This window comes from Equus caballus, chromosome 18 (assembly GCF_041296265.1).
Source record: "Equus caballus isolate H_3958 breed thoroughbred chromosome 18, TB-T2T, whole genome shotgun sequence".
Lineage (NCBI taxonomy): Eukaryota > Metazoa > Chordata > Mammalia > Perissodactyla > Equidae > Equus > Equus caballus.
The window spans coordinates 65,870,379-65,891,890 of NC_091701.1; the positions used below are offsets into that span (position 1 = coordinate 65,870,379).

At 33.7% G+C, this 21,512-nt stretch overlaps 1 protein-coding gene across 15 annotated transcripts in view; it reads left to right on the top strand.

Moving 5' to 3' along the window:
• Nucleotides 1-21,512, top strand: part of GULP1 (GULP PTB domain containing engulfment adaptor 1) — a 271,776-nt gene that overhangs the window by 236,915 nt on the left and 13,349 nt on the right. For 6 of the 15 annotated variants that reach the window (XM_023622181.2, XM_070242049.1, XM_070242053.1 and 3 more), the window contains 2 exons: nucleotides 9,636-9,752; nucleotides 10,431-10,523. In XM_023622181.2, coding sequence (XP_023477949.2) covers nucleotides 9,636-9,752; nucleotides 10,431-10,523 — 210 coding nt within the window. Of the gene's footprint in view, nucleotides 1-9,635; nucleotides 9,753-9,948; nucleotides 10,030-10,430; nucleotides 10,524-20,918; nucleotides 21,144-21,512 lie in introns of all 15 variants that reach the window. The other 9 variants (XM_023622174.2, XM_070242045.1, XM_070242046.1 and 6 more) reach the window with 3 other exon arrangements.

The window sequence follows — 21,512 nt, forward strand, 5'->3', positions numbered from 1 at the left end:
ACCTTACGTACTGTATGACTACCCTTTTCTAAAGTTCTTGAAAAGACAAAATTATAGAAATGGAGAACGGATTTTCCAGGGGTTAAGGAAAGGGTAAGGGTAGACTGGAAGAGGGTGTGGCTATAAAACAGCAAGATGAGGGATTCTTGTGGTGATGGAATTATTGTGTATCTTGACTATATTAATATCAATATTAATTGGTTGTGATTTTTACTATAGTTTTTCAATATATTACCATTGGGGAAAAGTGGTTGAAGGGTACATAAGATCTCTGTATTATTTCTTACAACTGTATATAAATTTAAAATTATCTCAAATTAAAAAGTTTACTTAAAAAAAAAAGTGGTGGGAGGCCAGCCCAGTGGCATAGTGGTTGAGTTCGCATTGCTCCCCTTCAGTGGCCCATGGCTCACAGGTTCAGAACCCTGGGTGCAGACCTAGCACCATTCATCAAGCCACACTGTGGTGGCATCTCACATAAAATAGAGGAAGATTGGCACAGATGTGAGCTCAGCGACAGTCTTCCCCAAGCAAAAGAAGAGGAAGATTGGCAACAGATGTTAGCTCAGGGCCAATCTTCATCACAGAACAAAAGTGCTGGAAAATAAGTTACAGCCTATTGGGCCAACCCTTTCATCTTATTTTAAGTAAATCCAGGCCAGAGAAATGTAATGTCTTTCCCAGAGTAACAAAGCAAGTAGTGACAGAATCAGAACTACAATCCAAGACCCTACCCTAGATTCCCATTTCCACATTCTTCCCGTCATATTATATTACCACATTACTGTGACCTCTCCAGAGTCCGTCTGCTCTTACTGGGGCCTTCATCCTATTCATTCATTGTATTTGATATATTCAGCATTTCTGTGGCCTTCTACAGGCTTGCTTGAAATTTAGATGAAGGCCTGCCCTAGGATGCTACAAAACTGGAACTCACTTTATTAATATCATCACGTTGTGTTACTAAGATTTAACATTTGCACAACTTCTACAGTCATCTCATTAAGTTTAAAAATAAAATTAGAATATGGATATTCATCATGATGTTATTGATTTAGTTTCTTTAACATAAGGCAAATATAGTCACTGTCAATTTTTTAGCCATCATTTTTATATTTTTTTCATAATTTTGTTTCCAAATGGTAATAAGTATACTTTATTCACTGGATAATTCCTTTGCTAAAATTTAAATAGTAGCCCCAATAAGAAGATGAAACCCTTACCACACCCACGTTTTTTTTTTTAATTATGTGAAGTGAGATATAAAGTAAGACAATATTTAAAATCCTCTTTCTTATTTGTTAACTAATTGTAAAGTAGAGTTCATGTGTCAAAAGAATCATATATTATTCATACCAGAGGAAATCTCTGCACCCAGTTGTTTTACAAGGTCTCTTTGTAAGCTATTTATTATATACTCTTGTTATAGTTTTATTTTATGTTTGCCTTGTAATATTTTTTTGGAACTTTTGTTGAAGTTAAAAAATATTCTTGCTGTTTATATTTCATTACATGATCGGGGAAAAAAAAGAATCTTCTTAGCTTAGTCATCCAGTGGAATATAATTAGTTGATAATCAGGGTCTGAAAGCTTATTGCTGCTGAGTGTTTCCACCCACAACTAGTTTTCATCTCGCCCCTTCATGAAATACTAAAATTTATATATCAAATCTGTAAGTAAAGAACCTCCAGTGAATGGGCTGATTCTGAGAAAAAGCAGAAATGACCAATTGTAAACCAGAAAAATAATTTTAGTTAGTTAAATTGTTTGAGATTCTTTTGTATGTGATCATTATAATTCATATCTTTGAGGCCAGTTACTCAAATTTTGTGCAATTATTAGGAATATTTGGACCAATATCCTGTATTGACTGTCTCACCATACTGGCCAAGTAGGAAAACAGTCCTTACTGTTTTCCTTTTCACTTTTAAAATTATTTTTATCAAGAAGTATGGAGTTTCCTAAAATGTGATTTACTGACTGTAGAGCTTACCTCATCACACTCAGTAGTGGTAGGGAATGCAACACTGTTTGTTTGTAAAGATAAATTTTTATGGAAATATGAAGAATTTTTCAAAGTAAAAGTTGCTATAATTGTTTAGAGAATCTCTATATTTTTAAAATTATTGAAATATTAAAGAGTTTTAGGTGCCTCATAAAGCTATTTGTAAAAAAAATTTAGATGGGCAGCGCACTTTGCTATACAAACTGTTGTAGTAAATGACGAGTTAGTTAGAAGGTTCCACTTTATTTATTATGATCTGGGATCTTTTTCTGCTATCTCAAATCATATATAACCAAGACATTTTTGTTTCAAACAGCCACTGAAACCATTAGAGTATGTCATTTCTGTCGCAGGTTTGTGAATGTGATTTTAGTTGAATTTTAGTGGTTTATGTTGCATAGTGTTTATTGACAATAAATAATTCTTTTCTAATATAGAACACTGTGTTTCTTTTGTGGAGAGCCACTGCGGCATAGGGTAGGGCTGGGACTTTAACATTAGCAAGGCAGAAACTCAGATTCTTTTTCTGTCATCCATAAGCTATTTCAGCGGGCAAATTATTTAATGTTTCTGAATATTTGACTCCTCCTCTATAGGTTGAGAATAGCTTCTATTTTACAAAATTCTTGCGAATATTAAATCATTTGAGACTATATATGTAAAGTCTCTTATGTAGGTAGGCACACAACACGTTACATTTTAATATTATCATTTAAAGTTAATATCATTAATATTTAATATTGGAAAAATGAATAGAACTAATATAACTGAATTGAATGTATAATGAGGAATTTTAGACTTACAAATTGCTCTCATGATCAAACTATAGTAGTAGTATACCCTTATAGCATATGGAAACATATACATATATGTAAATATATGCAAAACCCTAACATATGTCTAGAATGATACACAAATTATAGTCATTACCTACAAAGAGGATAGAGGGAGCCAGGATTAAGGTTATGAGTTAGAGGAAACTTCAAATTTATCTGTAATGTTAAGAGGTTTTAATGCTGGTTTATAAATATATTCAGGGAATTGAAAAAAAGAAGGTAGTAATAAGTAAACATGAAAATTTCAGCGTACAAATAGCAAATGTAAAAAGAATCTAAATGGTTAGGTAGAACAACTGAAGAGAAAAAAAATAGGCTTAACATCAAATTTGGGATGGCAGAAAAAATGGTCAGTTAACTGGAACATAGTTGAGAAAAATTACCTAATCAAATGAACAGAGAAAATAAATAATAATGACAACAGAGCTATGATTACCTGTGGGACAATATAGAGTGCTCCAACATATATGAAACTAAAATCACAAGAAGACAAGTGAGAGAAAGTAAGGCAGAAAAGAATACTGGCTGAAGAATTCCCAAATGTGAAAATTATCGACTTACAGATTTGAGAACTTGGCAAACTTCAAGCTGAATAAATTTAAAGAAAACTACCTGTAGTTATATCACAGACTATCTATGAAAGAGTTAGAAAGAGAGAGAGAGGGAATGAATGAGGAAATGAATGGATCTTGGAAGGAACCAGAAAGTTTTTAAAAAGACACATTTTATCATTACATAGAGATAAAAAAGTAATATGAATGGCAGCTGACTTTTCCTCAGTATCAATGGAGGCCAGAGGAGAATATGACAATCTCTTTAACACGCATAAAGGGAAAATATGTCATAACGGAATTTACATCCATTGAAGACATCTTTCAAAATTTAAGTGAAAATAAAACATTTTGAGATAAATGAAAGTAGAGTGATTTATCACTGGCACAATGCACTGTAAGGTGTGCTGGGGAAGTTGTATAGCCTGAGGAAAATAACACCAAAGGCAACTCGAATGTGCAGAAAGGAAAAAGAAAAAAGAAGGACTGGAAAAGGTAAAACTGTGGCTAAATGTAAGATTGTTGTTTATGTCCCTCCATTTAAAACAGAACTATTTAAAGCAAAAATTATAGCATTGTATCATGATACTAACAAGTAAGAATAATAGCACAAAGGATGTATGCTATTGGATTTCATGGACTTATACTATTGAAAGGTTGTTATTATTTATGTGAAATGATACCATATCAACTCAGTAGACTCTGCTGAGTCACAGATGCATATTGTAATCACTAGAGCAATCACGAAAAATTAACGCAAAGGTGTATAAATAAAGCCTAGAGAGAAAATAAAATAGAATACTCATTTTTTTTAAATGGAACTAAAAGGAGGAAAAGAAGAACAGAAACATAAAAACAGATGGACCAAATAGAAAGTAAACAACAAGGTAAATGTAAATAGACTAAAGACAGCAATCAAAGGCTGAGACTATCAGGATTTTAAAAACGCCCACTTGTTTGCTTTCTGGAAGACACACTCTTTAAAGACAAACATAGGTGAAAAACAGAAGAATGAAAAAATATATGCCACACAAATAGTAAGGCTAAGAAAGCTGATGTGACTATATTGATATCAAAAAGGTGACTTCAAGGCAAGGAATATTACCAGACACTAAGAGATACAGCCCATAATGATTAAAGGACCAATGTGTGTTCATTTAATAACATCACTTTTTAAGAAATGAAACAGAATACCTAACAAAATCACAGGGAGAAAAAGACAAATCAGCAATCATAGTTGTAGTTTTTTGAGGAACATTTGTCCTAAGCTAACGTCCATTGCCAATCCTCTTTTTTTTTTTTTTTTGCTTGATGAAGATTGGCCCTGAACTAACATCTGTGTCAGTCCTCCCCTACTTTGTATGTGCGGTGCCTCCACAGCGTGGCTGATGAGTGGAGTAGGTCCGCATCTGGGATCTGAATCCACAGAAGTGGAGCATGGAACTTTAACCACTAGGCAACAAGGCCAGCCCCACATAGTTGTAGATTTTAATGCCATTCTCAACAACTCACAGAGCAATCAGAGAAAAAAATCAGTAAAGTTAAGAAAAATTAGAAAAATATTATTCACCACTTTGATCTAATTGACGTTCCAAACACTATTCCAACCAACCTCAGAATATGCTTTCTTTCTGAATGCACATGGAATGTTTACAAAGGTCCACAATAATGGACCATATTGCAAGACTCAATAAATTTCAGAATTGAAAATATCATAGAGTATGTTATCTGACCATAAATGGTCAAAATATTTGAAATTAAAACCTCTTCAGATAACAATAGCTCAAGGAAAAGTCACGAGGGGAATTAGATTATTTTCGAAGCAAATAGAAGTAAAACACAACATATCAAAATTGGTAAAAGACATTAAAGTCAGTGCTTAGAGGGATATTTATAGCTTTAAATGCTTCTATGAGAAAAAAGAAAAGGATTAAAAGTAATCATCATGGTCTTGACATTAAGAAGTTAGAGTAAGAACAAATTAAAAACAAAGTAGAAGGTAAAACAATAATAATAAAGAATAGAAATCAATGACATTGAAAACAGACAATAAAGAAAATTAACAAAGCCAAAAGTTTGTTCTTCAATAAGCATGATAAAATTAACAAGATTAGATCAAGGACAAAAATGAGAGAAAGCACAAATTGTCAATACCAGAAACAGAAGAGTGGACATAAGTACAGATCCTATAGTCTTTAAAAGAATACAAGGAGAAATACTATATAACTGCTAAGCCAGTAAATTTGGCAAATAGGATGAAGTTAATGAATATCTTGCAAAACTCAACTGACTGAAGCTGAAAAAATAGGAAATCTGAATATACATTAGTTGAATATTTTTAAAATTTAAATTAAAAACACCAGGGCCAGATAGTTTCACTGGTAAGTTCTATAAAATAATCAGCTTAATAGATGCAGAAAAATCACTAGACAAAATTCAACCCAATTGATGATAAAACAGTATCCTAGGAATAGAATGGCCTTCTTATTCTAATAAGGACTTTAAAAATCCTGCAGATGACATAAAATTAATGGTGAATTATTGAATGCTTTTTCCTAAGATTGGGAACAAGACAAAGATGTTTATTCTCACTCCTCTATTTAGCATGGTGTTAGATGTCTTAGCTGGTGAGTAGTCAGGAAAAGAAACAAAAGGCTTAAAGATTGGAAAGAAAGAAGTAAAACTATCTTTTTCACAGATAAAATATGAATTTTTAAAAAGAATATCCTGCAGAATCTACAAATAACTACTAGAATTATGAAGCAAATTTAGCAAGGTCAATATACAAAACTTAGTTGTGTTTCTGTCTACCAGAAAAAAAAGAAACAAAAATCTATTTACTAAACATCAACAAACATGAAATAATTAGGATTTTTTTTTTTAATATACGCTGAAATCTATGAAACTTTGCAGAAAGTAAAGACTTAAAATAATAAGACAGAGCTACCACATTAATAGTTTGGAAGGCTCAATTTAGTTAAGCGGTCAATTCTACCAAATTGATCTATATATTCAAGACAATTCTTGCCAAAATTACAATGGGATCTTTAGTAGAAGTTGAAAAGTTGCTTTTACTGTGGTAATACAAAACAGCCCAGAATAAAAAAAAATTAATCTGGAAAGAAAAGACCAAAGTTGGAGGACACATATTATCTGATTTCACAATGTACTTTAAAGGAATTGTTATCAGAATTGGGTGTTATTGATGTAATGATAGCCAAATAAGTAAATGAACTATATTTTAGAGGCCAAAAAAATCAAAATGTGACAAGACAATTCAATGGATAAAGGAAAGTCTTTGACAAATGGTATTGGAACAACTAGATAAGTATATGAAAACATACTAATTAAAAATTAACCCATACTTAAGCTACATAAAAATAATTTGAGATGGATCATAGACATAAAAGTAAAAGTTATTATGGTCTGCTATAAAACTTTCATTAAAAATAGGAAAATCTCTTTATGAATTTTAAGTAAACTGATTTCTTAGAAATGACCCTAAAAGCACTTAATATAACAGAAAAAAAGTAACATGAAACAATCAAAAATAAAAATTTTCTGTTACTCCATAAGCAGTATTAATAAAGTGAAATGGCAACTTATATCTGAAAAAGGATTTGTATCCAGAATATATAAAGAACTAAATATCAATAATAAAAAGACAAAAAAAATAAATAAAAATGGGCAGGAGGCTGTCTTGTATAGGGAGTTCACTAATGAGAGTATAAGAAAGGCCAATGGTCACATGAAACTGGGCTAATCTAATTATTCAACAGAGAGACTTAAATTACAATCCCATTGAGATAGCATTACTCGTTCAGTAAAATGACTAAATTAAAAAGACTGTCAATATCTGATGGTGAGAATGTGGAGCAACTAGAACTCTCTTACTGGCTGTTTCTTATAATGTTAAACATAGACCTATCCTATGATTTAGCAATTCCATTCTAGATATTTACCCAGAGAAATGAAAATATATGTCCACAAAAAGATTTTACAAGAATCCTTGTAGCAGCTTTATTTATACTAAGAACTGAAAACACCACAAATATCCCTCAATAGGCAAATGGATAAATCAATTGTGATATATTCATTTGATGGAATACTAATCAGTAATAAAATAAATGCTACATACATCTAAGAAACTCAAAAAGAAGCCAGACACAAAAGAATATATGCTGTATGGTCCATTTTTATGGATACAAGGACAGGCAAACCTGATCTCTGATAATAGAAATTAGAGCAATGGTGGCCCATAAGCAATGTGATTGGGCTAGCAGTAGGCGACAGAGAGCTTTCTGGGATAAGAGAAATACTCTATATCTTTAATGATATAGTGGTTATATAGGGATACACATTTGTCAAAACAAATCTGATTGTATAATTATGATCTGTGCATTTTATTGTATACAAATTTTATCCTCTTCTCCCAAAAAGTGTGAGGCTTATAGAGTCAGATATTCAGGATTTGAACTCCAGGTTCGCGGCTCACTATGAGACCTGGGGCAAGTTATATAACCTCAAAGAATTGCAGTTGTATCGTATGTATTATGGGGATAGTAATAATCTCAACCACATACAGCCACTATGAGAATCAAGTGAATGTATGGAGAATATTTACCAGATAGCAAATGCTGTTTTCATAAAAAGACGTGTTATCATAAAAGATGTCTATCATAAAAAGAGAATATAGTTTTTAAAAAGTTATTATTGTAAACAGATAATAATGAAGTCAAATGTTATTTATGATGAATCAACAATGTTACTGCTTAAATGATTCTTTATAGTATACAGCTTGAGTATAACATTTTGTCTTATTAAGAGGACACAATGAACCCATCATTAAAAAGGTAGCAGAAATAATCATAATTTAAAAATATACATTTTTATTATAAAACAAATACAAACATGTCGCCCAAAGTTTTGAAATTAGAAACAGAAAAAAACACTCATAATCCTACAACCTATTATAACCACTTTTACTATGTTTTAATAGTACACAAAATCCCAACATCTAACAAGCAAATTTTTTTCCATATATATTTTTCATTAGTTTGAATCATTGAGCACACATAATGTGGTATCTGGCATTTTCATTTATATACTATTGCTTAATGTAACTGCCTTTCTTTTCCTTTTCTTTTCCTTTTCCTACTTTTTTTGTAAGACAGATAGTCCTCCTATATAATTTTGTGCATATATTTTGCATGTTTTTAGTTAATGAAACACTATAAATATTTTTTATGGCTAAAAGCCCTCCTTAAAGAAAAGTAGCAAAGTACAAAAATGACAATGTTTTAAATAAATAATCTGTTTTATTAGTAAAGCGTATTTTCAACTTAGGTTGATCATAGCATATCACAGTTTTAGAATTTGCAGTAAATCAGTTAAAGCATGGCGTTTTCAAGATTTAATATTATTCTCAGTTTTTATGTCATCTGGAGGTCTTATTAAATATGGCATATTTGTGATGTATTAAATCAATGAATGCCTTTACCAACTTCTTTCTGTGTTAAGTAAATCTTTCTTTAGTGTTTACATTTTGCAAGGCTGTGATATCAGCCGAGATATGAATGGAGAACGAATGAGCCAGTGGACTTAGGATATTTGTGGCAGTTTCTGATCTATATATATTTTGCTCAATCAACACTGTGTTTTACAAAAATACTGTTCGTAATCACTTAAAATTGGGAGCTTTTATATAAAAATTAAGATCTCACATATTTAAAATCTGACGGCTCTACGTTGGAATTGCTTATTTCCACAAGCCAACAATAAGCTGGAACTGAGTAGCAGTTGCTCCGTTTGAAGAGGGCGTTATCTCGAGTTTTCCACGGACAACGCCCAGCCACGTATTCAAATTACCCGCCAGGTTTAACAAACCCTCCTCACTAAGATGAGGAAATAAGTTGGCCCGATGCTTCCATTTAATAGGCAGTAAAAATTTGAGGAAGGGAGGCAAACAAACTAGGAAAAAATACGATGATCAAAGAGATGAAAAGTTGGCTAGAGCTCTTGCTTCCAACTTCAGCAGCTATTCATGTAATTGCCTTTTTTTTTACGTTGTGCATGGGGAGGCATTGAATATGAGCGTAGACTATATTGCTCATTTCCTACATCTCTACCCCCAGCCGTTGCCCTTTTGAAGTACCTCATGCGAATATTTTCCTGATCAAAGAACAGTTGGACATATTATTATTAAAATGCAAATCATTTTTTTTTTTTTTTATTTTTACAAAGGCTGAAGAGATAACTTTAACAATTGGCCAAGCGTTTGACCTGGCATACAGGAAATTTCTGGAATCTGGAGGAAAAGATGTTGAAACAAGAAAACAGATTGCAGGATTACAGAAAAGAGTGAGTAAACTAAGCTTGTTGTTTCACATTTATGTGATGTAAGTACAGGGAAACTTGCATATCATCAAACAGATTTAGAAGGCCTGCCATTAAATTTCCCCCACACTGATTGGAACTGCTTTCACTGTGTTCCTATAATTTTTCATTCCTGATCCCCTGCACAGTTTTTAACCATTTTATATTGAATTCCCACAAGAACTTAGTGTTCTCATGTGACTTTGCTTCACTTCCTGATGCTTCTCATGGGGATCAGAGCAGCAGAAGCAGCAGATGCTGGGTAAGTGGTTTCCCATGCAGATCAGATTCCTTTGTAATTAAATTACACCCTTTCTCCACTCTCTTCGAAATCATCATAAGCAAGTTTCACTGTCTTGTGGTTATACTCCAAGATTATGGGTACAGATTGCACAGTGCAATGAGAAAACACAGAGATGAGGTATTAGGAACATGAAATTTGCACATACATAAAAACGTGTTTCAAATTTAATGATGTATCTTTCCAGTGACCTAGAATTCTCTATTTCCCGAGCTTTATCAAATAATTTTCTCCCCTGTGCACAAGAGTACATTGAAATTTTAAATAATATAAAATGCTATTCATTAATGTAACCAATATAATAGCTAATGTTTTCCAAGAATAAATTTCTGAAGGTTATTCAATAATCATTTGCTTTTTAGATTCAAGACTTAGAAACAGAAAATATGGAACTTAAAAACAAAGTACAAGATTTGGAAAACCAGTTAAGAATAACCCAAGTATCAACATCTCCAGTAAGTATGTAGATATATGTGTGTGTTTTTTAGAAACAAATTTTGATGGTGATAAAACATCTCTGCATCATGAGCTCTGCAATATTTCAAATACTACTCTAAGATAAGTAATTTAAAGCTAAGTGTGGATAGAGATGAAAGGTGCTAAACAAGGTTAGTTGAAAAATTCAAATTACCTAGATAGCTCAGACCAGAGTTGTTTTTCCATGTTGCTCTTTTCACTTGTGTTTTCTAGAATAGTTTAAACCTCGATGTGGTCTTTTTCTCTTTTTGGCGTATTTTTGCTTTCACTCATATCGATTACTGTTTACTGAGGTTGGATTAATGATCTGGTACCAATCTACCTCTGGAGTACTGAACTTCATTTTAGAAATCCTACTGTTAACGAGACTGAATATGGTTTCTTATATTACATAGCAAGGATTCCCACTGGGAGTGACAGAATTGTATTTCAGGCACTAAAATGAGTGGTAATCTCTGCAGATAATACTCAAGTATTTATAGTTAAAATGGAACTGCTTTCACTTTTTTGGTTCATCGTAGATTTGAAATCCTTTTCCCAATACCATGTATAATACCATTATTTCATGATTTTGGCAAAGGGAATTTTTTGGAGGGAGATGAAATGTAAAGCAATTAATATTTTTCTAGACAAAATATATTTAGGAGATTTTTTTTCTTTTTGAATCATCTATACTACTGATATCCTCCATTGAAGTGTACATTTTATTTTGCATTTTTAAAATGTTTGATATATAACTTAATGGTGTGACATTATGAACTGAAATACAATTTTGGCATTTATAAACTTTTGAAAATAATTTTTCTTGCAAATTGCAAGTCTATTGTGGCTCAATCTCTATATTAACTCAATGAAAACTCTTTAGCATAGATATATTGTGCTATCTAGTACTAGGATATTTCACCAGTTCATCACCAACGAAGAATCCTTTTATAAGAAGTTGCATTTAGGATTTCCAATTTGGTGTACCCTGGAAGTGGGTCAAAAAACTTTCTTTCCTCTAAATTCACACTGAAGCAGTTGGTTGCCATTAGTTGTGACAGTGGGGCTGACGTGGCTAAGGTGAGAGAGGTTGAGAGTGAGGTTCCTCTGTTCCTGTGTACCTTTGTTATTCCCAGTGAAGTGCTGGAGCATCCTCTTCAAGTTCCAGCTTTATTATAATGTCCCTTCCTTTTTTTTCTCTTCACTACCATCACTATTTGCATCTTATCAAGATTATGATTTTTTCTTGTCAAGGAACAGAGCATCCCCTCAAACTCTTTCTTCAACCTTCAGTTCCCAAATGCAGCAACACCCTTTTGTGTCTTGTTGAAAGTCTTATCATAAGCCATCCTGTGAAACAAACTAGGACTTACTTTTTCAAGCAGTCTTAATAAGGCCATCATTCCTGAAATTCATTGCATATGAAAAGTAGCTTTACTTCAGCCCTTGTTTTTACAAAGGAGTGAAATAAGATCTATCGCCATTTTGGATACAAACCCAAAGCTTGCTCATTGTGTGCCCTCTGTCTCTAGAAGGAGAACGAAGGATATCCCTTGAGGGGCGGGGTGGATTTGGGAAGAACAGAGAGGTTTGGAGCATGTTGATGAGACTCCCTCCTTTTGTCTCCTGAAAGCAGACACCGCCCTGGACTAGCACTGGGGCAACTGAGAAGAAGGTGGGTCATGGTGGGGGCTCTGCCTGTGAATTGGTGAGCTCACCTGCTTAGCAAGTCAGCTGCAGAAATGGCAAGGGGCAGGAGGAATGAAGAGATGACAATTGCTTCAGTTCCCTTGACCCTCTGGTGAGACAGCCTATACAAGCAGTGAGCATGACAGATAGTATGTAAGTGAAACACAGCCTGCCTGTGACTATATTCATTTATTCAGCATTTCTCATTGGTGGAGTCAGTTATATAAAAAACAATAAAATTATTCAAATAGCCAGTTATTAAAATGGATTAGCTCCCCTGAAGTTGTCATTTAATAATTATTGTAGGCATTGTGTTCATCTCAGTACTGAATGTGCCTCAATAGAATGCTTCAGACTGTAACTCAAAGGTTGAATAAAAAACGGGAAATTATTTTCTTTAAACTACGCTTTTGCCTTACTACCCATGTGTAGAAAATTTCTTGCATCTTTGATCATTATGCAAATAACTCAGATTATAACTTTGCCGTCTATTTATATTCTTTTGTCACAGTAATATCTTTGTCTGTATTTTTTCTTTAACTTTTGAAAATTACTTGTCTCATTACTTTTTGGCTCTAAATTTTTATTATATGATTTTTGAAATTGCTGGATACACTGGAGGATGTATATCTTCCTTAAGACAAAAAATAGAAATTATTAGATTCTTAAAAGAAATTGAACTCAACATTTTAAAATTGCTAAAAGATATCTGATTAACGCAAATGGTTTTGAAAATATTGTCATAGGTATTTATTAACATGTTTTAAAAAATTCTTTGAGAAGAATACGAACAAATATTTTTGCCTTTCACTTTCAATTTTAGTTATGTAGCTGTGAAATGAATTAAATAACACTATGTGCGTCTATGATTTTTTCATATCTGTTAAAATGAACTCCCAATTTTCTGATATTAAAAATAAACTATACTAAATAAAATTAAATGACCTACAGTTATCTATTAAGTATAAAATGTTGCGGTGCTTATAAGTATCCACGCTGTTGAAGGTGTGTTAATGATTCAAACTATTGAAATTGTATTTGAAAAACAATGAAACTGGTAAATAATTAAAATATAAATTTAAAATATAAGCACCATAGTAAAGCAAATTTCTGTTAAGTTAGAAATGTTTTACATCTGTTCTTTCTTGTGATAATTGAGCATGAGTTTTATAGGACACAGAGCTGGGCCCCCAAGCACCTCGCAGAGTGCCACCATCTCTCTCAAAGTTAATGCACAGTAAATGCCTGTTGGGCTCTAACTCTGGACATGAGATTCTGTAGGCTTTGTTTGTTTTGCTTTCAGAGGACTGAAGGATAGAACACTCCCAAACTGCTGAAGTTGTCAGCAGTTTGTTTAAAGGATTAGAGGCAACAATTAACACATTAATTGGAGAAGCATTGAAGTGAGTTATGAATCTCATTATGCAATTGAAATTACAGTATAGGTGGGTTTGGTATATACAATTAATTTGGCGTCAGATTCTCCATGACCTTTCAGTGTGTTATTGTGAGAGAAACCCCCAAGAGAGATGACTCTTCACAAATGACAGGTCCAAGACAGACCTTAATCCTATCAGGAACCAAATTTTCCTAAGTCACACAGAGGTAACTCTTTCATCATATAAAATACTCCAATTCAGAACTGGTTCTCTCCAAATGATTTGATACTATAATTTGGTTCATAACAAGAAACATATAAACACATTAATTTTCTGAACTATCAGGATTTGCTAGTCAAACACAATATAGTCACATCAAGCAATTACTAGTGAGAGTAAAATAGACTTATCTCAAATCTTAGCTTTAAAATACTCTCTTTGGGAAGAGAAAGAGAAGAGAACAAAAGTAAGAATGGAATTTGGGAGGGTTTGTGGCATTAAAAGTAATGTAGAAAATGAAAATAATGTAAATTACTGGAATGGATGCTATTCTTATCAGTGTGTGATAAAGTAGCAGATAAAGTCAGTTATGGGACGCATCAGAATAATAAAAAGAAATGCTTTTGGTAAAATTTGATTAGATAGCTAAAAGATGATTTCATCTTCCCCAGCAAGAGGTCCAAAGTTAAAGTTGAATTTCTGCAGCCAGGACAGTGGTTCAAAGGAACCAGATGTACGAATAAGAAATTGCAGTCTTGCTTAGAGATGTTGATCCTTTTATTTTATATTAAATGGTAGATTAAACATGTGAGGCCCTGTTGAGTAGAATGTTCCAGATGGAGAAACTTTGTACTTGGAGGAGTCACTATGTAAGTGAGAATATTGATACATTTCTCTACTCTTCTCAGAGGCACCCTAAGGAAAGGTTGCTCTTTCTTAGGTGGTGGCCTGCCAACCACTTATATGTTATAGACATCAATGCGAATTGGTCATACTGATTTATTTTGAAGATGCATATTAAGTAATTTTACGTTCCAACTTTTAATGAAAATCTTTAAAAATTCTAGAAAGTCCTTTCAAGGTTTCACTGTGTGAATTTTAGTTTTGTTTTTGTTTTTCCTAGTCCTGCTAAGTCATCCATGGTATTTTGAATGATAGCAAGATAGTCAATGAAAAGGGCTGAAAACAGTAACAAGACCTTTGTGTCTGGAGCATAGTGACCCAGAGCCAAAATAGTTGGAGATGACATAGGAGAGAGAGTCAGGGTCTAGATTTCATAGGTCCTTATAGGCCATGGTAAAAAAAATTTTTTTTAATTGCGGTGAGAAGTCACTCAAAGGTTTTACACAGGGCATTTGGGGACCATCTACCTGCTGTATGTACCATGGTCTGTAAAGAGGCCAAAATGAGGTCACAAAAATTAGCTGGGAGGCTGTTAGTATAGTCTAGGAGAAGGGTAAATTAGTCTAGAATTCTTTTCAGTTGAGATGATGAGCATAGCTTGATTCTTGACACATTTGGAAGTACGGCTTGCAGGATTTACTGATGAATTGAGTGGGAATGTAGAATAAAAGAGGGGTCAGGATTGTCCCTTAGAGTTTTATCCTGAGCATCTGGGTGGTGGTGCCATTTTCCAAAATAGACATGACTTGAGGGAGGTGAATAACAAAGAATCAATAGTATGTCACTTTTGCTTATGTTACTTCTGCCTACTGGACAGGCAACTGGAGATGTTTATTAGATGATTGGATATACAAATCTGGAATTCAAGGAAGAGTTCACGACATAGTACTTGAATCAAAAAAGTTTGCTCTTTTTCTGTCATCATTTGGGCTATTATGTATTGTTTTAATTAATACACCCACTATAAATTTGCCCAGTGCGAGGTTATAGAGTAGTTTCGTTCTACTTAAGGAAAACAAAATAAGAGACTTTTTTGTTTTTTGCTTGGTATTAAAATTAAAAGATAATCCTCACTACAAAAAATGTATATCTTTAAAATATATTCCAAACTTTTTCACTTAAAACCAATTCTTCATATGCATGATGAATGAAGGACTCCTCTTGTCATTTTCTCATGTATAAATTGACATGGTACTTTTTAACTTCTTCTTAAGAGAATGCTTACATGTCTCCTAAATACTCCTGGAATGGTTCAATCATGGGTTCCTTTTCTGGCAAATGAAATAGCCTTTGATAGTATCCATATTACATAGCTCTGTATCACACTAAAATTGTGGAAATCTTTTCATTGGTTTTAGAAATTAGGTCCTCATTTTATACAGTCATTTAGATATACTGAGAAATTTCCGTTACTTGACTGTGCTATTTGCCTTTTGCTCTGTTCTAGTGGTTTGGCAATAGATTAGAGGTTGGGTTTTCCACCATTTGGTACTAATTATCTAGGAACAATCTGATTTCCATTTATTACATTCACATGGCCATGCTGCCTGTATTTATATCATAAAAAAGGGTTTATTCTGCCCTCCTAGCCTCATGAACGCCTCCAGAAGACTGTTCCATTATAAGATGTGGGCATAGCAAGTTAAATAAAATTGTTCCTCTTGATTCTTGTGTCTGGATACTTACATTTTATTTTTCTGGCTATAGGAGCTTTTAACCAAATCAGACTATTGCCAGAAAGTTAAATGAATAAAATTGTAGTCCTAAGAAACACTGGACTTTCTATTGCTGAGCAAAATAAATGTCTCCCTTTCAATTAAACCAAGTGTTAGTGGATAAAATTCTACCTTTACATAATCAACTGTGTGGCCGCTGATTAGACTTGATAGGACAATTATAACCTAAAATGTGTATTTCATTGTGGGTAAACAAAACTGCCTATTTATCTTCCAGTGTTTTCTCAACTACTATTGAAGTCAAGATGGGCAAGAGCAGATTGTGAAAACTCTCAATTACACAACAAGCCAAATGTGAATCTTTAAACAAAGACATAAATTTTAAGCATGAACATTGATTCAAGAACATTTGATGCCCACAAAAAATGATTACTAGTCCACGACTTCACTTTCATAACTGTTACTTGAACAAAAGATGATTCTAAAGAAGTAAACCCTAATGGGAAGAAAAATATATTTCATTCCAGTTTTGATCATGAGCACCTGATCAAGTCATTTAATCTCCTGGTTCCAGCTTTCCTCTTTGGGATATGTAGACAATCATATCCATTTAACTTGCAAGATTCTTATAAGAACATATAAGATAATAGATTTTACAACTAAGAGACCGGTATAACCCAACTGTGGATCTAGAAATCAAAAAATACATTCATGGTGCTAAAAATTCTAAATTCTAGGAGTTGTTACTTTTAAAGCTTATTTAAAAAGTGATATTGAGAATGTGCCACAGTAGTGAGCTTTAAAAGTATGAATCAGCATGGCAATATAAAAGGATTTGCTAGAACATTTTACATTACCATTATATTGTCCCATCTTTAGTGTATTTATAATCCACCAGTTTTTTAACTAGAAAAATTTAATTTAGGCATCTATATTTAAAATATAAATTTAACAAATTTACTTTTTAAATTTAATTCTAAGTAGAATTTTGAAAGTCTTCTATTTTAATAATTATAATAAATCATATATTAATCTTATAGCTGTTTGTTGTGTATTATAAAAGGGGCTTTAAAGATTTATATCACCAAAACAATAGCGTAAAGTTTCAGTATCATTCTAATATTTCTATAGATATTACCACAGAACTGTTTAATCTTTAATGCAGTTCTTTTGTTGTTGTGGTTTAAATATATTCAAGATTTACTGAGAGGATTCAAACCCTTTTATGACATTTCAGCATTGTTGTCACATTTAGGCAAAGCTCAAGGCTGAAATATTCACCATGGCCTAAATGCACCAAGCTACTTCTTGCCAAAAGAGCAAGCTACAAAGCAATAATGATGCATCTCAAATATGGGCACCCATTATTACCTAACAACTTCTGCATAATTAACATGTAATTGTTGAGCATAGAATTCCTCATTCCCCTTAGTATAATAATTCAAATTCTGTGCACCTTCCTAGAGACCAAAGCACTTGGAATTATGAGCATAAACAGTGGTGCCATGAACTTCTGTAGGAAAGTCCAAAAGTTTTGGTTTCCAGCCATCTGTCAAAATACTAATAGAACGTCTAGCCCCCCCCCAAGATATCAAACTATTTTCATCTAAAATATGTGTTTAATTTCTTTAAAAAAAATAAATATCCTCAACCAGTTAAAAATGGCAGCTTAAAAATGACTAGTTCCTTATCCCTTAAATTTAGAGACACCACTCAAAATATTTATCTAGAGCCAAAAATGTCACTGTCTGCCATTTAGGTGCTATATTCACATGTTCTTATTCTTATTTAGTAGGCCTAATAGTTGGCGCAGAATCAGACAATAGTGAAATACCCTATATTTAAATATTCTGGGCTTAGACTTCATTCTTATGAGGAATCAGATGTAACATCTAATTCCTTGACTTGAATTGTTTCTAAGTTAGGAATCACAGCTCACATGTCAGCAGAGCCCGGGCTGCGAGGTAAATGTGTGAGATGGGCATGTGGTGGTAGTGATGAATGGGAGAGCATACACCACCTTAAAAGGCACAGCAAATACTCAATACCAGTCAATTATTTTCATGCAAGTTTGTGGGCCCATTTTCTAGATTTTGTAACCTCTCAAGAAACGCTTAGGATTTTAACATGCAATCTCTTAATACTTAGACCTGCAAGCAACTGAATCAATATTTAAAGAGACCTGTGTGACCCAAACAGAGATGCCAGTTGACCAAATCTAAATTACGATGACTCAAAGGAAACATGTAATAGTTAGGGAGTATTAGAGTCTTAAACTTTAGATACCAAAACCATTGATGGATATCCCTGCTTTACCATTTTGAAAGTGAAAATAACTCTTAATTGGGGTATTTAAATACTTGATTGTTTTCATAATATATATGTTCTTCATTTGTAGAAGTGTACCTTCTGAGAGGAAGTAGAATGCATAATATTAACACCATGATAAACACTACAGCACTTTTAAGTTAGGTTGTTTTGCCCTTTTGTTCTGAGATACCTGGGAAAGATTTTTTGGCCAATACAGGTCAAAAAACAATATCTAGTGCTCTCATTTATAAGCCAGATGATACCAAGGACAATTTCCACTTAATATCTCATTTTGTTTTACTCAGTACAGACATCCTTATCAATGTACAGTTTAAGTTAAAAAAAATTGTTGTAGTATAAATTAGACAATAAATATTTATTGACAGTTTATCTAGTACTCTAGTATTCTAATGTGTTATGTAGAGTATTTTAGAAATCAAAATTTTATCCATAAGGAGCTTACAGTTGTCACCTATAATTAAGTAAAAGGTGATCACCAATCACAAAATTATACAGTAAACCATGTAGACCATAAAATAGGTTTTAAAATTATATACATACATGCAAACATGTGTACATATCTATAGATAGATAGATAGATCACTATGGAGATCAATACGGAAAGCTGTAATTATATAACTGTACATGCATATTAATAGAGTGACAAATTATGTAACTCAGACCGTCGGACAGTGATAAATTATGTAACTCAGACCATTTGAGATTTTCTTCCACACTGAACTCTTCCATCAACTTAAATCTGTCACATTATACTGCCTCGTTTGCCCCTCTGCTTCCAGAAATATACTGAGGAGGTGACTCCTACCTTAAAGGCTTCCTTCAAACTTGTTGGTTCTCCTCACTAAAATTTTGGTTACAACCCTTCACAAGGAGGTTTATCAAAAGCCAGCTTTGTGTTGGCTGCCTCTGAGTGCCATTAGTGTTGAAAAATCCTTGACTTATAGCTGAGAAGTCCAGTTTTAGGCCAAATCCTATCAGGCCCTATCATAAGTGATCACAAAGGCTTTACCCGGCAAGGCAGGAGGTGGGATAGGCCCCTCCCCACAACAGATTTAGTGCACCCTAGGAGGAGTTGCAGTCAAAGACTCAGTCTCATGCCCGCCAGGCCCGCCATGCCGTTACCCATAGCTGCATTCCCAGCCCAGGTGTCTCCATTCAGAGGTTTCCTTGTTGGAGGCCCTTGGCCAAGGCCTCTCTTAAGTGCCTCTGTCAGACCATCTTCTGGGGGCCTTGATACTCTTCTCCACTATGACTCAGTATTGAGTACCTTGCTTCTCCTGGCCCTTCCCCTTTCCCTCCTTCTGCCCCACCCAAGCTCCCTGCCCCACCCCCTAAAAAAACCAGCAGGAACCTTTTGTTCAGGGCTCCCTCAAGGGAGAGCCAGTGCCCTGCTTCTGCACTGATCTTTTTGACCTTTGCTCAGTGCCATTCCTTGGAATTTTAAAAATGGGACACTGATGGAGCCAGCACCTTCTTTCTGGCCTCTTGCTTATACTATCACAGTAAGTGAATAAAGTAAGTGAATAAAGGCTTAATTATTATTTTCATTTTGGCTTGTTGTTTTAATTGACCATTCTGACTTCTGGCAGCTCAGTTCTCTCCAGCTCAGCTCTTGACAGTAGCTTTCCATGATGTAATGGAAATAGCTGCTGAAAGTCATCCAAAGACTGATGTTTAGACCCACTACAGTGTACTACTTGCTTATTATTGTATTATTTATTATCTTTCTGATTTATTTGAGATGCTTGATGACTCTCTGCCCATCTTCCAAAAGTCTTACCATTTGGAACTTACTGCCTATAGAAAGGGCGTGATGATTGGAGTCAGATTGTTTTGAATTTTGGCTTTGCTTCTTACCTCATATAGGAATAAGTCGCAAAGAATCCATGAGCCTAATTCCCATCTCTTAGCACATAATGTCACTAATGCTAATATTTCCAAAGAATGTTTTGAGGATTAAATCTAAAATGTATGTTGTAACCGTTTTTGAAAATTCTGCAAAGTTTTAACTTTTCACGAGACTTTACTCCTGCTTCAATGACTGTTTTTTTCTTATTACTATCCTTCGTTTCCCCATCTCATTGCACGGGGGATCTCTCAGAAATAAATCTTAAAGCTTTCCCCATTTTCCTCTCCACTGTCTTCCTCTCAAGTCATATTGAATGCAATATTTTATTTAATTATCTAAAGATGTAATGTTTCAGTGAAAAATGGTCAAATTAATCCAGGATCTAAGGACTATCACAATAGGAAAATCTACTCAAACCGTTTTAATTTTAGTAAAGTTATTTTAAAATTACTTATCATTTTCACACAATAACATTCAATAAAGAAATTTTCATATATACTTTTTCCTTCTTTCTCTATGTCTCCTTTCTTCTCCTTAGTATATTTCTCTGTCATTCCTTTACAGCTGCTGCACAAAATGTCCGATCATGAGCAACACGGGTTTCAGAGATGCGCATCCTCTTTCTGGCGTAGTAGTGATGTTTCATCTCCTTGTCTAAATATTTCTTCCATTACTGTCACTCCTGTCAACTCGCCTGATTCCAGACTCTCATTGGGACTGTTAGTACCACCACCTTCTAAATGTGGCCTTCCCAAGCCAGTCAGTGAGAGCAGCATCCCAAGACCTCATGTAATTTGCTAAACAGAAATTTTTTTATTATCCTACTTATTTTTTTTTAAATCTGCCAAAACGTGCCATTTATATAGTAATGAAAAAATCAGGTATGTCTTGAATCAATGTGCTGTGATCTGGGGACTTGGTGTGTCATTTTTGCTTCCTTTGCTTGCCTGATATCAGAGAGTTTCAAGTGGGGAGTGGTGATAGTAGACAAGTCCACAGAAGTACAAAATAGGACAGGTCCTTCCAAAGATCCATCAGATACGGCAATTGAGAAATTCGGTCATTGGTGATATTGATAAAAGCAGTTTCAGAAGAGTTCAGCAAAAAAGAACGAAGTCTAGATTGATGTGAGTTGAGGATTGAGTGAAGTAAAGGCTA